Source organism: Sardina pilchardus, chromosome 10 (genome assembly GCF_963854185.1).
Source record: "Sardina pilchardus chromosome 10, fSarPil1.1, whole genome shotgun sequence".
NCBI lineage: Eukaryota > Metazoa > Chordata > Actinopteri > Clupeiformes > Clupeidae > Sardina > Sardina pilchardus.
In genome coordinates, this window is record NC_085003.1 from 10,509,383 (window position 1) to 10,530,837 (window position 21,455).

General features: G+C 48.5%; 1 protein-coding gene across 1 annotated transcript in view; it reads right to left on the bottom strand.

The window, feature by feature from the left end:
* carmil2 (capping protein regulator and myosin 1 linker 2) overlaps nucleotides 1-21,455 on the bottom strand; it is a 51,369-nt gene that overhangs the window by 8,337 nt on the left and 21,577 nt on the right. The window contains exons 21-33 of the mRNA XM_062547349.1: nucleotides 19,471-19,643; nucleotides 18,875-18,943; nucleotides 18,396-18,489; nucleotides 18,174-18,272; nucleotides 17,743-17,871; nucleotides 17,484-17,597; nucleotides 16,975-17,147; nucleotides 16,238-16,325; nucleotides 15,656-15,751; nucleotides 15,325-15,391; nucleotides 12,442-12,911; nucleotides 2,473-2,576; nucleotides 1,281-2,196 (exon numbers count right to left, since the gene is read on the bottom strand). Coding sequence (XP_062403333.1) covers nucleotides 1,281-2,196; nucleotides 2,473-2,576; nucleotides 12,442-12,911; nucleotides 15,325-15,391; nucleotides 15,656-15,751; nucleotides 16,238-16,325; nucleotides 16,975-17,147; nucleotides 17,484-17,597; nucleotides 17,743-17,871; nucleotides 18,174-18,272; nucleotides 18,396-18,489; nucleotides 18,875-18,943; nucleotides 19,471-19,643 — 2,592 coding nt within the window. The remainder of the gene's footprint in view (nucleotides 1-1,280; nucleotides 2,197-2,472; nucleotides 2,577-12,441; nucleotides 12,912-15,324; nucleotides 15,392-15,655; nucleotides 15,752-16,237; nucleotides 16,326-16,974; nucleotides 17,148-17,483; nucleotides 17,598-17,742; nucleotides 17,872-18,173; nucleotides 18,273-18,395; nucleotides 18,490-18,874; nucleotides 18,944-19,470; nucleotides 19,644-21,455) is intronic.

Consider the following 21,455-nt stretch of genomic DNA (forward strand, 5'->3'; position numbering starts at 1 on the left):
TCCGGCGTGCTGAACTCTCGTGAACTCTGTTTAATGAGCACCTGATAAGTGCTAAAGTAATAAGGCTGTTATGAATATAGAGTAAGATATTATGATTCCGCCCTCGAAGAAATGAATAGTTTAATCCTCTCTGAAGGCCCTGCTCTCTTCCCTGCCTGATACGGGGAGGCTGAGGACACAAGCCTGGCTGCACTCCAGCTCACAATGCCAGTCTGCAGACGTGGATAAACCGTCACTCACACACACACACACACACACACACAAACACAAACACAAATACACACACGCACATCACACATACCTTGGCACAGTGCAGACCCAACTAAAGCACTCCCTTTACAAAAACACAGACGCCCTATCAAATATGCATTTCCAACACACAAACACACCCTACACAAGAATTGAGCCCAACTGAATTGAAAAGGAGAAGACAGGCTAAGCTGAACTTGAACATATGACCCCTGACAGCAGGTATAACACATGAATAAAAACACACACATACACCCCACTGAAATAAACATGGTATCCAATAAGTGGTTCCCAAAGTGTGAGGCGGGCCCCACTAGTGGGGAATAGAGACATGACAGGTGGGGTGCAGTGAACAGGAGGAAATTAGTATTTTGTGCCTATCTTTCATAATGTATTTCTTTTTGACAAGGAAGATCATAGATTTAAAACAAAATAGCCACACACAAACATAGGAGTTCTTAACAGACCAACATATGAACTAAAATAACGTGGAACCAAAATACGATGCAAATTTTTCCAGGATGTTCAGGGGTCAGGTGGGGCTTGAACATTCCCATTCCCAAGTTTGAGAACCACTGCAATAATGGGACATCTAGGAAACTAAAAAACCACTCAACATATTATCAGCCATGCCCATGTGTAGACAAAACAAAATCAGAAAACAAAAATACAATTCATCCATATCCCATGATCCAATGAAAAGGGATAATCAACATCAAAATATCAATGGAGAATCCTGCTCTTTAGCCTTAACTGACCATATGAAGGAGAACATGTTTACAGTCACCCAGCCAAACCTCCCCTGCAGGTTCTCACCAAAGATATTAGGGCTGCTCTAGAATCTTTGGTTCTTAATCCCAGTTCAAATTTATAGCGATTCGCTCATCGCCCATCGATTGTCACCCATCGTTTGAATTCAAAATTCAAAATTCAAAATTCAAGGAAAATGTTTCTCAATCACTGAATGGCATTAATATAACACGGCGTGCTGTGGCTAGTCGCTAGTGGTCAGTATGGGGGTACTTATTTACCTTGGCTTGTGCGGCAGGTCCCCCCTCCTCGGGCTCCAGCCCCGTGAGCAGGATGAGGGACTGGGACTTGCCCTCCCTCAGCGAGCGCCTGCTGGGCTTGGGCCTGCGCTCACCGTCCGGCGTGCGGCTCTTTTCCAGCGGCCGGCCCTTCTCCAGCTCGCCGGAGGGCAAGGCGGCCGGGACCGGAGCCCCGGTGGACGTGGGTGTGGGCGACGCCGGGGAGAGCGCTTGCACCTCATTGGTCACCGGGGTGGGTGAGGGAGCGGGGCTGGGCGAGGTGGGGGAGGTGAGGGCGGGGGAGGGCGTCGGCGACGTGGCAGAGGTCGGCGCCATGTCTTTGACCGGCGCGGCGTCCGCGTCCGCGGCGATGGTGGTGATGTTGGGGGTGGTGACGGCGGACGTGATGGTGGCGGTGGTCGTCTTGACGACGCGGACGGCTTCCTCCTCCTCCTCCTCCTCCTCCTCCTCTCCCTCGTGTGCTTTCTCCTTCTCCTTCTCCCTCTCTTTCTCCTTCTCCTTCTCTCGCTCCTTCTCCCGCTCCCGCTCTTTCTCGCGCTCCTTCTCGGCGCGCGCCGCCTCCCTCAGGGGTCGGATGAGGTCGGCGATGGAGGTCTTCTTGGCCTTGCCCTCCGGGGCGCCCTCTCCCTTGGTGCCCCGGGCTGCGCGAACCTTCTTAAAGGCGAAGAAGTCCCCAAATTTCTTCTTGATGTTTTTGGAGGCCGGTGCGGTGGGGGCGGGAGCGGTGGTGGTGGTGGTGGTGGTGGAGGAGGAGGAGGAGGAGGTGGTGGCGGTCGTGGTGGATGAAGAGGTGGTGGTGGCGGTGGTGGTGTTGGGAGGAGCCGGGGTGGTGGTGGTGGAGGGGGTGGAGTCTGTGGAAGGTTGTGCTTTAACGAGGGGCTCCTCCCTCTGGTGCTTTCTGGAGGCGAGCAGAGGCACAAGGCATGATGGGAAAGTGAGGAAATTGAGCTGAGCAGAGCAGTGAGTGTGAGTGTGAGTGTGTGATTGTCAGTGTGAGTGTTTGCACTGTATACACGTGGGTGTGTAGGAGACAGTGACTTTGTACATACATAATGTGTGTGCCTGTGAGAGTGAATCTGTGTGTGTGTGTGTGTGTGTGTGTGTGTGTGTGTGTGTGCATGTGTGTGTGTGTGTACAGTATGTGCGTGCAGGTGTTTATGGGTGTGATACTCACAGGGGGTCATCTGGGAGGATCTTCTTTGTGAAAAACTCCTCTACTCCCTCGTCTACCCTGCCCATGTTTTCATTGACTTCATTTTCGCCCTCTGCTGCCTGCTCCTGCATGGACACACACACACACACACACACGGTTAGCAATGTGACCTGTTGCCCTGTTTCGTCTGCTTTTAACACCTAGCAGAACAAGAAAGCATCTATTTTCTGGACTGGTGCAGAAAGTCAATGAAAGGCTGTTTCCAGATCAGCATGTCTCAGTGCATAGTTAGAGTGGACTGATGGTGGTGTGCTGGCGGTGTTACATGTGCCTGACTCCATGTGGGCCTACAGTAATCACTGTCACTGGCCCTGCCAGGCTATACAGCACTCACTCATTTACAGGCACACACACACATGTGCACACTGACGCACACATATGAACAGACAGCACATGAATCATGACAGTGAGGTGCTGGAGGGCGTGTCACTGTGTTTGTGTGTGTGTGTGTGTGTGTGTGTGTGTGTGTGTGTGTGTGTGTAAGCGTATGTGTGTGTGTCTGCAGTGGGGTACATCTGTCTCGACATTCCCAGGAGGACTACACACACACACACACACACACACACACACACACACACACACACACACACACACACACACACACACACACACACACACGCCCCCTCTGTCTGTCTCTCTGCCTCTTCCCCAGAGCTTAATTAGATCCATAACACACCCTAAAATAGGACACACACACAACCTCTCAATTACCCACAATGTCACACGCACATGCAAACACTCATAAATGCATTGCTCTAGCCTTTCTCTCCCACTTTATCACTGAGTCATACATGCAAACATATCTCCATATGTATTATGTACCATCCTATAATGTAACAACAACCAGGAGATACATAACAATAACGTTACATCACACTGCAGCAGCCTACTACTGATACTGATACTGTTGCTGATACTGATGCTGATGCTGAAAGAGAGAAAGAGAGAGAGAGAGGGAGAGAGAGAAAGAGAAAGAGAGATAGAGAGGGAGAGAGAAAGAGAAAGAGAGAGAGAGAGAGAGAGAGAGAGCGTGCAGGCCAGCACCACAGGACTCAGAACACAGAGCTCAGAACACTTCCATTCCATACACCTCCAGCTGCTAACTAGCTCCCTTTCCTGGAGCACACAGGGCTGAGAATTCAGACAGACACACAGACAAACACACACACACGGCACACACACTCCGAGATCCACCTGAGCGATATTAGTGGATGAAGTTTAAAGCTTACATGCCCAGATGTGGCCACACAGATATGCAGAGAAAGTTGGCAAAGGCTTAGAAACACACACACACACACACACACACACACACACACACACACAAATGATGATGGCTTAAAAAGGCAAATATATTCCCAATTATGCTTACTGACACAGTAAACAGAGTCAATACTTAACATATCATGACTCAGTAGTACTGTAGACACAAACACACACACACACATGAAACAATCACAGACACACACTTTAGTGAGGGAACAAGAGAGTGTTCTGGGTTTGTTTGACCTGCTCCTACACACACACTCAGAGATGATGAGTGTGTGTCTGTAAGTGTCTGTGTGTGTGTGTGTGTGTGTGTGTGTGTCTGAGAGAGCGAGAGAATACTGAAGCTACAGCAGACCGGAGGCCTTGGGGCAGAGTGGGATCTAGAAGCAGGAGAGCCCACTGCAGCACCATAGCAACCGTGGCAACCGTATGCAAATGGGCCGTGCGCCGCATGAGAAGCGGATTATAAATCATTTAACACCTCGCAGCCAATCAGGGCGCAGGAGGCCTCATCACTCCACTCCATCTTCATAAAGACAAAAAAAAGCAGCTCATTGTGCTCGCAAGGGGATGGACGGGGGAAGGTGTTTCCCACACACACAAACACACACACCATCACACAAACACACACACCGTCACACACACACACACACATACATAAACATAAACACACTCACACAAACGCAAATGCCTTCACATTTTACCTACACGTGGCAAATCACAGAGCATCCCTTAAATCTTTCACACAATCCCACTCAAATTCACACAGCAATCGAGCTCTGTGTGTATGTGTGTGTGTCTATGTGTGCAAATGTATTTATGTGTGGGTGCGTGTGTGTCTGTGTGTGTGTGTCTGTGTGTGTGTGTGTGTCTATGTACACTATGTGTATGATTTATTGCTGAATGTAGCAGATCACTGCTCACTCTTCACAAAAATAGACATTCAGTGGGGGTGGATATTAGACATTCAAAATGGTATTGATGTTGTGTCAAGGTGTTCACATTCCATCTATATACATGCAGTTACAACTCAAGCATAGCACACATACCTGCTGCAATACACACACACACACACACACACACACTCTTGTTTCTTCAAGTTGTCTATCTGTGTGTGTGTGTGTGTGTGTGTGTGTGTGTGTGTGTGTGTGCGCATTGCAGTGTGTATATAATTATGCTATGCTTGAGTTGTAACTGAATGTATACACACACACACATTGACAAGCAATCTCAAAGAGACAAGAGCGTGTGTGTTTATATATGTGTGTGTGTGTGTGTGTAGGTGTGTGTTTGTGTGTGTGTGTGTGTGTGTGTGTATGTATGTATGTGTGTGTATCTGCCAATCTATCCCTCTGTTTGTCCATTCCTCCTCACCTCTTCCCTCTGCCCCTCCCTCACTCTCTATTCCAGCTGTGCTGCGCTTCTGTCCACTCCAGCTGGTGTCCAATTCCATATCTATTGTCCAGTGTAATGTCCAGTCTCTATAGCAGCAGAGCTGGCCGTGCTGGACTGGGCCGCTGGCAGGAGCCATTCGGCTGATTTAGGAGGTCGGGGTGCTCAGGCGGTTACGGCCCTGGCGACAGCCCGCCGTGAGCTGCACCCGCTCCTAATCACGGGGTAATGAGCTCTGTCACCGGTGTTCATTTCTCATCAAGAGCCCCCAATCCCTTCGGCACACACACACACACACACACGTGCAGGAACACACAATCAACACACATACACACACACACACACACACACACACACACGTGCAGGAACACACAATCAACCAAGATACACATACACACACACACACACACACACACACACGTGCAGGAACACACAATCAACACACATACACACACACACACACACACACATACACACACACATGGGATGTGAGAGCAGGTGGTTCAATATTGATACACATGGAGGTCTAACACATGCCGTGTATCACACGGACACATACACACATGCACACACGCACCTGTACTTGCAATGCTTCATTTAGATTATTGAGTAAATTATATTATTGCTTGGACTCCATACAGGAGTCAATATAAAAAAATACATTTAGTTCAGACTCCATACACAAACCAGGTTCTTGCCATCACGCAGCAACACATAGGGGATAAATGTAATGCTGTCTATTTCAAATGAGAAGGATGCACACAATCACAAATCAATAACAAGAATCTGTTAATTGTATGGCTTTTTTCCAAGGCAATTTACAAACCATAGAGATAAATTGACACACACACACACACACACAAACACACACACACACACACACACACACACACACACACGCATACCACAGACACGCACAGCACTCTGCCCCATGCACAGCAGAGGAGATTAAAATATGTGCACAGAAAGAGAGAGAGAGAGAGAGAGAGAGAGAGAGAGAGAGAGAGAGAGAGAGAGAGAGAGAGAGAGAGAGAGAGAGAGAGAGAGAGAGAGAGAGAGAGAGAGAGAGTGAGAGAGAGAGGCATTCTCCCACCCGCACCTGGCTGCAGGAGAAGTGGGCACGCTTCCGATTTCACTTAGCTGCCTCTGGGCGTGTTCGAGAGAGTCGGATGCGGAGGCACTCAGACGCTACCCAGCAGAGACGGTGACACACACGCTGATGAATGTGTCTGTGGCCGTGGCCATGGCTGGTGGGCTGCGAGGGCAGACTCTAATCAGGAGACTAACAGCGTGATATTGAATTGATTAGGATCTGGGCATGTCTTTGCACTTGCCTGGCTTTGGGCATGTTCAATAAGATCAGGGCTGATACAGTTGCTTACAGACCGAGTAAGTGATGCAATGTGAGAGTGTAAGTGTTGCCAGGAGGGAGGGGGCCATTCTGTGCGATAGGGATGCTAGGAACAAGATTTAGATTTTTTTAATATATATTTTAATTATATTTATAAAAAAATGTTGACATCAATTACATCCTGATAGTTCTGCTTGCAATCTGTTAAGGATACAGACACACCAAACACATGTCTTTTTTTTTTCTTTCAAACGCAGGACAGTTCAAAAGGAATCTATTCTCACCATGACCATTCTCTCTCCCCAGGCCATCACGATTCACGACCCTCCAGTCCAGCACCATGTCAGGGCTCAGAATAGCCCCCGCACAGGTTCAGAGGGGAACTGAGTGCACTACACACTCCAGTCCTTCTGTGATGCAAAATTGCATTCCTTTTCACGTTTTACTATTTTGATATTGTAGGAAAAAATATTTTGATGATATCGGATTGTGAGCCTGGTATTTGTGTGTGTGTGTGTGTGTGTGTGTGTGTGTGTGTGTGTGTTGGGAGGGGGGGGGGGGGGGGGCATATTCTATACGATAGGGACGCTAGGAACAAGATATTGACTTGAACCTGCACTACTACAACACTGATGTATTAAAATAAAAAATCAATACCTGACACGCACATAAAGGTTAAACAATTTCTCTTTTAATATTAATCCAGATAAAAATCACCAAGGACCCTTCACAACAACAATGCTGTGTGCTGTGCATTAGCAGGGGTCCTCCCTGGACACGAACCGAGTGACCTTAGCATAACGCTGGCACTAGCATGTCTTCTTCCACTATAAAGGGAAGCACGGGGTCACAGGAACTTCTCTATGTAGAATACATTTATCTCCCAGAGCCTGAGCTGTTATGACAGCGCGGACACTCTCATCTATTACCCACAGTACCCCTGGCAGGGATTTCCCATGGTGCACTGCGCTTGGCTTCCCATCATATCCCCTCACAGCGAGACATGGGTGTGACATTAGATGACAGTTAAAAGCAATCACAGTGGTGGTATTTGCCACCAGAGACGGGTGTGGGGATATATATGGGGAGATATATTGCATACAACTGTGTAAATAAATAGTGGCCAGTGCAAAAACACACGTTGTAAGTGACGGGAGCACAAGAGCTGAGCTGCAGGCAAGGCTCGGGGATCTCTGTGTTGACGTTCAGCCGCTATAGGATGATGATGGAAATGCAATATGACCAAGAGTGCTGTGGTATGGGCTTCTGTGCTATGACGGTTAGAAACGACACAATGCATGCACGCACGCACACACACGCACATACACACATGCATGCATTGCACACACACACACACACGCACACACACACACACACACACACACACACACACACACACACACAGAATTAGAGAGAGAGAGAGAGAGAGAGAGAGAGAGAGAGAGAGAGAGAGAGAGAGAGAGAGAGAGAGAGAGAGAGAGAGAATTGTATACAATTTTGCTTAGATGTTTCATGCACATAGGGTTTATGGGCCTTTCCCCACAGTGATACACACACACACACACACACACACAGTCTTACAGCCTGTCTTCTCTCAGCAGTACCACCTGTCCCCTCACTCTCCCGCCAGCCTCCTACCATCACACATTATGGACAGCAGCACACATGGCCAAACATGCTGTTTGATCTGTCCACCGAACATAAACCATCACACTCCAGTGCACGCATGTACCTCTTTCTCTCTCTCTCTCTCTCTCTCTCTCTCTCTCTCTCTCTCTCTCACACACACACACACTCACACACTCACATAATTGTCTCCTCCTCTTCTCTTTCTGTTATCTGTACACACTCATACATCCACAACATTGACCTGCCTCACACACACTCTTTTTGATCTGTCAACTACAACTAACACAGATGGACTGGCAGTCACATACATGGAGGTGCATTCCTGCACCCCCCCCCCCCCCCCCTCCCACCCCCCATCAGAATGTTGTGTGAGGAGAGTAGTCATGCAGTCCTTTCATCCCCTCCTATCACCGTGGTAACAGAGGAAGGGCATCACATCCTGTCTTAAGGCTCTCAGATCTGGCTGAAGACTTGCCTGACTGCTCACTGACCCTTTGCACACACACATGCACGCACGCACGCACGCACACACACACACACACACACACACACACACACACACACACACACACACACACACACACTATGTGTGTGTACATACAGCAAATGCTGATGTAAATAACTACAGAACTACAATAATTGCACAAGCAAGCAAAATGACTCAGAGCCCTAATGATTATACACACACACACACACACACACACACACACACACACGCTGCTAATGGATGCACTCACAGGGGTGAGAGGTAACATACACTCAACACTAGGAGGTAACATACATTTAGCACATACAGAAAACCCACTCATACACTGACAGCAAGAATCACGTGGGTACATCACACACACACACACTCACACACACACACACACACACAGGTGTACCCTTACACATCCGAGACACACAAAAACACAGATGTAATTTCCATTGAAATGAACCCTGACATGAGTGAAACTTCAAAATGTGAGCCTGATGTATTTTTGTGAACAACACAATAAGACCATGAAACATGTGGTACTGAATTATCTGCACAAGGACATTCAATTCAATGCAAGAACTTCACATCCGACAGGAAATGTTGGCAACTCCGATAACATTGGGGAAACCAGACCCATGTTCTTCTGAATGTAATTAGCCTAGAACTAGTTGGGTACGGACTGACTGATTTGGCATAAGGGCATGACTTGTTTGAGAAGGTAATAATAAAAATATTAAAATAGTTATGATCAGGAATTGGGTCAGATATAGCATTAACATTAATGTTAAAATATTCTATTCAGATATTAGTGCAATCTTAACTTCAAGCATCAAGAAAGTCCAATATAATGTAACAATATGAATTTAAGACATCAGGCCCGAAAACTGGACGTCAAAGATACAAAGACAGAGAGACCCAAACAGCTACAATGCACGCGCACACACACACACACACACACACACACACACACACACACACACACACACACACACACACACACACACTGTAACAGGTATCAACAACACCGTCATAACATTCACACCACAGTATATAACACCATGCATGAGTCATAGTAACAACAAGGCCTCACACACATTACACACACACATACACACACACACAATACACACACAAATACACACATAGATGTACTGGCAGCCTAGAGACAGCAAAGTATTGCCAAGATAATCAATTTCACACACACACACACACACACACACACACGCCCCTACCACATTCACATATAAATGGACAATGGACATACAATACATATCACTGTTCAAGGTGAACATGGATAATAAAGATGGAGTACATAGTGTGCTAGACATCTGGGACCAAGATGTGTCATGACACTGTCACACACACACACACACACACACACACACACACACACACACACACAGCTGATGATAAATGACAGGTGAGAAACTCATCAGCTGACTAGGATGCATCTGGCCCTAACACTCTGAGCTAAACACTACATAGCATGTGCAATAATATACATCCCATTAATATATTAATATATATATATATATATATATATATATATATATATATATATATATCCCAGCATATTTAAACAAACCAAGCTATTTACCAACAGTACCAGCACACATAGGTAGGTGGCCAGACGCCCTTAACAGATGCCACCGAGCAAACAACCCATGGAGATACACAAGCCCCTTCCAGCAATGCCATAAATACTCTTGCCACTGTAGCAGTCCATTTCACAGGAAATACAACAGCCTCTCTAAAACACAAATAAATAAAGCCACTTCACTGACTGCAGCGCCCCAAGGCCGAAACATAATAAGAGAGCAAGATGGGTTTCATAGTAGCAATCACACAGGACAGGATGTGCAAGGACGACGACAGTGGCCCAGTAACAATGGCAGAGTCGTCTCCAAACACTCACATGCAGTGCCCCGCCACAGTGGAGTCATCAGCGTCGCTTTAGACCAGTCATCAAACCACAGAGCTGCTCAGAGCAGAGAAGCATCCTGACACACACCACCACTAGCTGTCAAATGCACACAAACGCACACATACACACACGCACACACATACACATGCACACACACACACACACACACACACACACACACACACACACACACACACACACACACACACACACACACACACACACACACACACACACACACACACACACACACACACACACACACACACACACACACACACACACACACACACACACACACACACACACACACACACACACACACACACACACACACACAAAAACACAGACACACCCACTCCCACAGAGTGCAACACATGCATGCATGCATATATTTTATTTCGCATAATGAGCTTACACAGATACAGCAAGAAGACAGAGAAAGGGAGGGAAAACCCCAATGATTCCTCTTCTCTCTTGAAACATGACTGCAATTCAAACACACACACACACACACACACACACACACACACACACACACACACACAGAACATGGAGCTGGCTTTGATCATAACATGCTGTCGTGGTAACACATGCACACACACACACACACACACACACACACACACACATACAGTACACACGCAAACACACCAACACACACACACACACACCTCCCTCCATTATACCCCCACCAAAAAAATGACAGAGTACACCAGCTGCTCCCTCTGACATTCCACTCAGAGACGAGGATGAATGTATACATGCCCAAATACACACACCACACACGCACACACACACACACATACAATTTGGTGCATAAACAATCATACGCCCTAACGATACTCTACAGAATCCCCCGAGCCGCGGGATCCTCCTTTTTTTCAACGACAACCGCGACTAACGAGGGGCACAGAAAAAGAGAGAGAGGGAGAGAGAGAGCGAAAGGAGAGAGAGATAGAGAGAGATAGAGAGAGGGAGAGAGAGAAAGACAGGGTAGAATGCGAGGTCCCCTCCTTGATGTGGTATCATTAATAATTAAGGTGCTACAGCAGTCACATGGAGCCAAGCCGTCCATGATCAGCACAGCGAGATTTAGCCGCGTTCTGACAGCACCCACCCCAGCTGGGAGTCACGCCGACTAGTGCGCACACACAAACACACACACACACACACACACACACACACACACACACACACACACACGCATACACACACTCATGCATACACACGCACACAGGCAGAGGGGAGAGGAAAAAACAGGCAGCAGAAAAATAACACACCCAAAAAATGTCTCCAAATGCATAGGCAGCACGGTGCCTCTCCGTCCGTGTTTTCTACCGAGGCTCTGGAGGAGCAACTGCACGGAGAGGAGAGGAGAGGAGGGGAGGGAAGAAAAGGGGCGAGCGAGGGATGAAGAAGGGAGCGACGGGGAATGATGCAGGGATGGAGAGAGAGAGGGAGAGGGAGAGGGAGAGGGAGAGGGAGCCCGGAGCTGCTGCTCTGCTGCGGCTGAGCCAACCTGAGCACCGCCATCAGAGAGCAGCTTCCCTCCCTCTCGTTCTCCGTCTCTCCCTCTCTCCCTCTCCCTCCCTCCCCCTCTCTTTCTCTCTGCCTCTGCCTCCCTCTCCATCGCTCCCCTGCTCCTGCCTTGTTTTGTCTCCATCTCTCCCTCTTCCCCTCCGTCTGCATCTCCGCCTTTTCTCCTCCGTGCCTGCGCCTCTTCTCCCTCCATCCCTCTCTCCCGCTCAGCCTCAGCTGAGCCCAGCTCTCCCTCTTCTCTCCATCCGCTCCCTCGTTCGCTCCCACCCGTTCCCCTCTCTCTCTCTCTCCCTCTCCCTCTCCCTCTCTCCTCTCCTCCGGTCCGGTCCGGCTGGTCGCGGTGCTTACCTGCGGCTTGCTGGGCGGCTGCCTGTTGCGGCGGTTGGGTCTGGGCCTGGAGCGGGTGTAGTGCCTCAGTGTGTGGCCTTCGATGGGCAGGTCCATAGGGGGGCGCGGAGGTGCGGGCTCGGGGCGCCGTGCCTCACTGGTGCTAAGAGCAGCGGCGGCAGCAGCAGCAGCAGCAGCAGCAGCAGCAGCAGCAGCGTCCGCCTCCTGCCCGCCCGCGTAGGAGGAGCCTCGGGGACGCGGCTTGACGGACAGCGCCGTCTCCAACGACAACGAGGAGGCCCGCCCCCTCGACTCGAACTCCCCCTCCCTGGGTCCGGCGAGAGCGGGCGCGAGCAGCAGCAGGCTCCCCCCTCCTCCTCCTCCTCCTCCTCCTCCTCCTCCTCCGACGCCCACCCCTCCCCCGACGCCTTCCTGCTGATAATGCGCGCTGCTCTCTCTCGCCTGCTGCTCCACGTCCACATCCAGCAGACCTGCAGAGAGAGAGGGAGAAGGAGCGATAGAGAGAGAGAGAGATGAGAGAGAGAGAGAACCCAGAGAGAGCAAGGGTGGGGAGAAAGGGGGAGGTGGAAAATATAGGGAGGGGAAAAAGAGGGGGAGAGATGGGTAGAAACAGAGAGAGAGAGAGAGAAGAGAGGGAGAAGGGAGTGAAGGGAGGAGAGTAGAACACAAACCAGCACAGTTGTATCAGCTGATGTGTAATAAAATGTGAGCCATAAAGGAGGTATGTGAGGAATTCAAGACCTAACAGAGATGAATGATTTAAAATACTGAGAAAAGATAAGAGAGGGAGGGGAGGAGGAGGAGAGCCAGAGAGAGAGAGAGGGAGAGAGAGAGAGAGAGAGGGACTGGTGATCTGATGGAGCCAAGCACAGGAAGGGAGGATGACAGGCCACTATTCCCCAAACCCAGGCATACAGAAGGAGATGGGAACCAGATAGGACCAGATGACTGGAGCTGATGGAGCAAACAGACCCAACATCACAGCAGAAGAGCCGGAGGAGGAAGTGAGACGTCTTTACGAGACAACTTCATAACGCAGCAGCAGCAGCAGCGCATGTGGGCCAACACGAGCAGGAGGAGAGAGACTGGGTGAAGAGTTCATCCACTCCTCTTCTCTCTTCTTCTCCTCTCTCTCTCCTCCTATCCTCTCATCTTCTCCTCTGTCTCTCTTCTCCTCCTCTCACCTACCCTCTTGCGTGGCCCACTGGACTGAAAGTAAAGCGTCCATGCTCCAGTTACCCTCAGCCCCCTGCGTGGTGCCTGCCTGCCTGCCTGCCTGCCTGCCTGCCTGCCTGTGCTGTGTAACTCTCTCTGTTTAACTGTCTAACTGCTTACCTGCATGTTTGTTTGTTTGTCAGACAACTTGTCTCACCATCTACAGTACTGTCTACCTGTCTATCTGTATCTATATTTCTGTTTTGTTTTGTCCGCTGTATAACAGGCTGGTCTACTGGTGTAGCTGTCTAACTGTTGCTGTCCAGTCTTTCTGACTTTTGCTGCGTGTCTGTCTAGTTGTTGGTCTTCCTGTCTTCCTGTCTGTCTGTCAGTCTGTCAGTCTGTCTATCTGTGTTCCTGTGTCTGTGTCCTCGGTCTATATCTTACAGAGCTGGCTCTCTGCTGCACAAGTGATTATCTTGGTGAGTCAGAGGGGCTGGTCAGTGCTCTCCCAAACAGGGCCCCCCACCCTCCCCCCACCCGCCCTTACTCCCATCAGGGTCTTAACCCCTTCTACACTGGAACAGAGTAAACTCCATCGCCATGGGAACCCCCTAAAGCCTCATAGGGGAAGCCCCCTTCCCTTCCAGCTTGCTGCTTCAAAAAACCACACAAACCTACATACAAACACACACACACACACACACACACACACACACACACACACACACACACACATACACACACCACACACACACACACACACACTCTGCACAGTGCACCTTGGACAGCGTTCACACAGAAAGAGTAAACAATTTCCTGTTCATACAAAACATACCAATGCCAAAGCCAACCCGAGAGATTACAGACTAAGGGTCCGTTAAAAACACACACACAGAGTGATGACCCAGCGCAGCCTCACTGATCGCAGACCCTGGATGCCAGGCACACTGACACACATTGCATTCTCCTCCACTGCTGCCGCGGCTGCCCTGCCGCCACTGATCTGAGACCTGATTTGTGCGCCGTGTGCTTAGGAGCGTGGCGTAATAGCAGAGGGATTGCACTTGGGCACAACTCGGCGCCATATGGCGGCGTGGACAGATCTGCCCTTGTTTACGGATGCACCGTTATTCGCGTACGGGCGCGGTGACACGCCGCGGCTGTCCGGCGAGGGACGGCCTCCAGACGGCGGGAGCTTTGCTCTGGCCTCTGGCTGGCCTTTGTTTTGAGCTCGTTTGCGGCTAACGGGATAACGGAGCTGATCCGATGTAAACTGCTGACCCCCGGTAGTGACCGTCCGAAGCCCACCGCATGCACCAGCTGATCAGAGATCTCCGCACGAAGCCGACTTAGCCAATCGGGTCGCCGTATCGCCTGACATCACGCGTCCGCGTGTCTGAGGCTGATTGGGAGTGGCAGTGGGGGTCCTCGAGAGGCAGCTTCAGGGAAACTTGGCGTCTCATACACACACACACACATATATATATAAACACAGACTGCCCATACGCATGAATGCACACACAATTCACACACACACAGCACATAATACATATATATGCATATACACACAGATATCGTACACAGACACACAGATAGAGATAGGGGCAGATAGAGAGCTGTCATAGGGAGGCAGCATGTGAGCTCTGATGCTGTTGGCTGTGTTGTGTTGTTGGGATTAGTCGTGTACAGAAATGACAGTCTTCAGGCCAAGGAGCAGGGACCTACTTTTCACTGACGGGGCTGGACGGATACTCTTGGTGTGGAAGCTGTTCCTCCAGATGACTGGCACATACTGGTGGAGCACATACACATCACATGATACAGTCATGACACTCAGTCAACACATTAGTAATAGTATATCATACAATAAAACACTGTACATATAATACTAAATACAAAACACATAGCAATATGTTGTGAACATGCAATAGATAGATAGATAGATAGATGAGAGAGAGAGATACAGTAATAGATAGATAGATAGATAGATAGATAGATAGATACTGTACAGTAGATAGATTGAACTGAGATAGATAGGCGAGGTGTTGAGACTGACCTCATCGGTGGGGAATTCGTGTTCGACCACTCTCAGCTGGGGCACGTTGGTCCTCAGAGAAGAGGAGATCTGAGTGTGATCTTCTACATGACGATCCTGCACGAGATGCAATTTAACACACACACACACACACACACACACACACACACACACACACATACATGCAAACCCCAACAGATGTTAACAACACAAACATAAAACTCTCTATTTATGTATCTGTATATATTATACGTATACGTATACGTATATGTATACTGTATGTATATGTATACAGTACATACACATACACATACACATACAGGCACGCACGCACACACACACACACACACACACACACACACACACACACACACACACACACACACACACACACACACACACACACACACACACACACACACACACACACACACACACACACACACACACACACACACACACACAGCTGGAGTGCGGTCTCTCACTTGATAAAAAGACACATAACATCCCACTCCAGCACAAATGCTGACTCATAAATGGCAACACAAACACTCTCACATACGGGAACGAACACACACCACCTCGTTACCCAAGAAGACGCACCAGTTTCTGTTGAGCCACAGACAGATCCTGCAGAACTTCATCGATGACCCTTTCCACCAGGGTGACAGTCACAGCCAGTTTCAGTTCACTAGAGACAGACACAGGGATGGAAAGAGACGGAGGAGGAGAGTTTCTAAATGAGACAAGACCCTAACAAGCTTTTCTCACACTAACGAGGACACACGGCGCACCAAAACAAACACAAACAGAAGTCAGTCTAACTGGGCTACCTGTTTCATCATCTGAACTGAGCCTTACAAGAAATCGGAGCCAGTTGCCGGAACAGAATAAATGCTATCTATTAATGCTAGGAGGACATTTGACATTTGACTTGAGTTCTCTTTTCATGAGTGTCTTGGCCTTGTGAAGTGTGGCTGAATAGAGCTTGTGACTGAGTATGTGTGTGTTGGGCTTTTGAAAAGTAGCTGAATAAAAAGCTGTGTGTGTGTGTGTGTGTGTGTGTGTGTGTGTGTGTGTGTGCGTGAGGATGTGGATGTGTGAATGCATGTGCATGTTTGTGTACAGTATGTGTATACTGTATGTGTGCATGCATGCATGTATGTATGTATGTATGTATGTGTGCGTGTGTGTGTGTCTGTGTGCGTGTATGAATGTGTTACTTTCTTTTCTTGTGTGAGGGCGTGCGAGCGTGTGTGTGTGTGTGTGTGTGTGTTTATGTACAGTATGTATGCATGTGTGTGTGTGTGTGCGTGCGTGTGCGTGCGAACACGTGTTACCTGAGCTTGTTTATGATGTGCGTCTCCACCTCGTGCAGCGTGCTCTCGATGAAGTGGGCGGCCTGACGCGACTTCTTGGCCACGCTGTCAGCCAGCCGCTCGTTCACGCTGGTCCTCTGCACCACGCGGGGACACACCGACTGCGCCGACTGCAACAGCGACTGCGCCAGTTCCTGGAGAGCACAGAGCGGAGCAGAGCAGAGTGTGTGAGCACGGCCTATAGGCGGACAAATGTGGGGTGGTGGGACAGCAGAGGGTGGGGAGAACTGGGGTGACCAATGCCTCTGACCTCAAACAATAGAGAGAAGAAAGAAGAGGAGGGAAAGAGAAAGAGTGAGAGAGTGAGAGAGAGAGAAAGAGAGAGAGAGAGGTCTGATACGTTTGAGACATTATAACCCAGATTTATCCCATTCATAAATCAAACGACCGCAAAAAAGATAGATAGATGGCAGATGCAAGCTCAAATATCATCTGCACATATACCCATAAATGTAAAGTTTTCAAATGACCTGGATTTCCTCTGTGATTTCATTGCTAAGTGTTCTTCCAGCGTCGTGTAGAACCTGTTGCAGCATCAGACCACTAGAGGGCGACCTTCCCAGCTCATAGAGTGAAGGCAGGAGCTGTGAGGGAAGAGAAGAAAAAAAAAAGTGGCGTTAAATCATCACACAGCTCTGAAGTACCACGACACACTTCACCGGTTTTCTAATTAAAGTGGGATTAAGGCAGGGAAGTAAGTGATCCTTCACAGAGGGCGCGATCACTTGCCGTGATGGCGGTCTTGGCGTTGTGCAGCACATCTTCAGCCGCTAGAATGTCCCCCTGTACTTCCTGAATGTTGCAGGAGGTCAGCGGCTGAACACTCTCCTTCAGCTTCCGACAGAGGCCCTGCACAAGCTGAATGGACACACACACACACACACACACACACATATGAGAGAGAGAGAGAGAAAGGATAGAAAATGGTAAGATGTTCATACTCAAGTTCACATAGAAAAGCCAGCGACTCAATCATGAACATGTAAATGTACCCACAGACTCACATAGACATTCACAGCAGTGGTGGCAAGGCAACTATCATTTGGAGTCCTAGGACACTGTCACACCTGCACCATGGATCACACACACACACACACACACACACACACACACACACACACACCCACACACACACACGGTGTCTGTGTACTGTATAATACCTGTTCAGACTGAGTGGTCTGCAGGCCCTGTTGCAGGTCCAGCATGTGCTTTGGAGTCCCTGTCTGCTGCTGGCGATTTCTCAGCAGGTACTTCAAGATCTAAACACACACACACACACACACACACACACACACACACACACACACAGCAATTGAGTCATACTCATATGAACTCATATACAGGATGTTCCCACAGGCTGAAGGCCCCCTGCTATGACTCACACTCTGCAGGGCCTCTTCAGTTTTCTCAGGGCTGCTGCGGAAGGCCTGAGACATGTCACTGAAGGGCAGAGACATGTGCTGCAGTGTGGAGTTCCTGTGTGGAAACACACACACACACACACACACACACACACACACACACACACACACACATTAAACACGACTCCTGAGAAAAAGCATGCAATCAAAAGAAGCTATCAACAGAGACGCATTACCACTCAGAGAGTCACACATATGACCTAATATGAACTTGCACACACGCACACGCGCACAAGCACACGCACACACACACACACACACACACACGCACATGCACACGCACACACACACACAAACACACAGAAATGTAGAAACATATCTGCACACACACACACACAAACACACAGAGATGTAAAAACATATCTGCACACACAGAATTCCACAAAGACCTCGGGAATCACTGTCAAAAATGAGGAATGACAGCTTTCCACAGGACTCACTTCTCTAGTGCATTGGCCACATCCTGGTAGCCCTTGGCAGTCACGTTGTTTCTGTCCCACACCAGAGTCCTGTGACAGGGAGAGAGAGAAAAGGGAGGAGAGAAGCTGAAACAATCTCCCAGAGCTTCAGTACAGCAGCGCCAGTCAGACATGACGCTTAGTGTCCCCCCATACTGAGACCAATGCACTCATCTCATCTCATCCAATGCACTTTTTGTCCGAATCAGCAAATCGTTCTACTCAGTCTTCTAGCGGTTCATTCTCCAGAAAATTAAATGGGAAACGAACACAGTGGGTTGGACCGAGTCAGATACGATTTCAGCCAATCAGTAGGTGGCTTCAGCTGTATGGAGTGGACTGGTGAAATTTGATTGGCTGAAATATCTATCTTTTTGCCAAAAATGAGGCCTGTACCTTATTATGCTATGTTCAAATGCTCTTACAGTTCCCAATATAAGTGTATAGGTGTGCTCACACTGACAACTACGGCAACATGCACAACAGTGCACATATCTGGATGATATAATCATAACGGTAAAACTGGTGAGTGTGGACCGCCGGACCTTTCTCAGCCTCGGCGGTGGCAGAAGACGTACTTGAGCTTAGTGTTGATGATCAGGGCCTTGGCCAGCATCTTGGCGCCCGTGTCTCCGATGAGGTTCCCGCTGATGTTGATCTTGGAGAGGTTGGCGTTGCTGGCAAGGCTGTTGATGAGGGTAGTGGTGCCCGTCTTCAACTTAGAGTCACACACAGAAAGGGACTCCAGAGGCTGGGGGGGCACAGGGGCAGAGACACAGCGAGGGGGACAGCTAAGAACTAATGATTATAGAAACACTTGCACTTACTTGCAAGGTGTCATGCACTTACGTTCTGAAGAGATTAAGTCAAATTTGGTCAGCAAAGTTGCAGCTATAGATAAAGCTTTTTGGAAGCAGAGTGTGTTTGGACAGAGCTTTTCAGAACCAGAACTCGTGTCTGCGTGACCGTGTATTTGATGTGTTGTTCTTTGCGAGTCATTGGTGAACAGGCATTTACAGACTGCATCTGCCCCGGACCAGCACCGGACCAGGGCCGAATCGGGGCCAGCTCTGACTCAGAACATCGTAAGCAGCTCAAGCAACAGTTTGCCATTCACACAAACACAAAGTCGTCTGAGTATACTGAGTTGTTAGTTTGTGTGAAGCCTTACCCACATTGCATTTTAATTACACTGATGACATTTAGGCTATACAGTATGATTGCACAAAGTGGCTTGGAGGGGGCCCAATCATGCATGCATGGGCTAATATATCGTAAACATGAGTGTACACATTGTACATTACCAGACAACAAAGGATTGAAGTATCTTAGTAATGGGATCACTGGATTACACACACACACACACACACACACACACACACACACACACACACACACAGACACACACAAATGCATACAAACACAAACACACACTGAAAAGATCAGTGTCTTAATCCTATAAAAGAGAGACGGGAAACAACCAGTCAGTCCTGGGAGGATATCAGAATCAGATGAGCTCAAATCTGACATCTGTACAAAGCTCAGAAAGGAAGGACAGGAGGCTCAGACAGGAAGAGAAAGAGCACTTGTGCTAAATAGAAAGAGTGATAAAGGGAGTGAGAGGGAAGGAGAGATGAATAGAGAGCTATAAAGAAAGAAACAGAGACCAGATCAGGTGAGGGAGGGAAGCAATCATGGGAGAAGGTGGAGTTTGAGAGATGGGATGAAGTAGGGAGAAAGGGATTATGAATGAAGCAAAAAGGAAAGGAAAAACCTGATGGATAGAGAAAGAAAAGAAAGAACATAACCGAGAGAGAGAGTGAGAGAGAGAGAAAGAGTGATAGAGAGAAAAAGAGTAAGAGAGAGAGAGAGAGAGAGAGATGTGCTGAACCACTCCAGCTCTTGGTAGGCTGTGTGTGTAATTACTCAGGCGGACCTCATCTCTGAGGAGCTTCAGGATAATTAAAACTTCTTTTGCCAGGAAGAGACATCCCAGGAGGACTCTCCTATCTGCAGCACAGTCTCACACACAGAGACACACACACACACACACACACACACACACACACACACACACACACACACACACACACACAAACATACACACATGTACACATGTATACTGTACATGTACACACACACACACACACACACACACACACACACACACACACACACGTATATGTGCACACGCACACACACACACACACACACACACACACACACACACACACACACACACACACACACACACACACACACACACTAAATCTTGCTATATTACTAAAACTTTTGTGTGAATGGCAGAGTATAGCCTACAGTATAGTATACTCACCTATTATTTGAACTCATAGGCAAAGTTCTACACCGTTATCTACATTCACTATTGACTGACAAGGGGTTACAATTGAAACATAGCGTGAAAACAGCAACACTCACTCTAATAATGTTCAAATGACTGAATGAAAATCTTAAGGATTACCCAGCAGAAATGTTTGGGACTGGTTGTGAAGGGCTGCTTACATTCTCGTGAAATTGCATCTTCAACTGCGCTTTATATGGA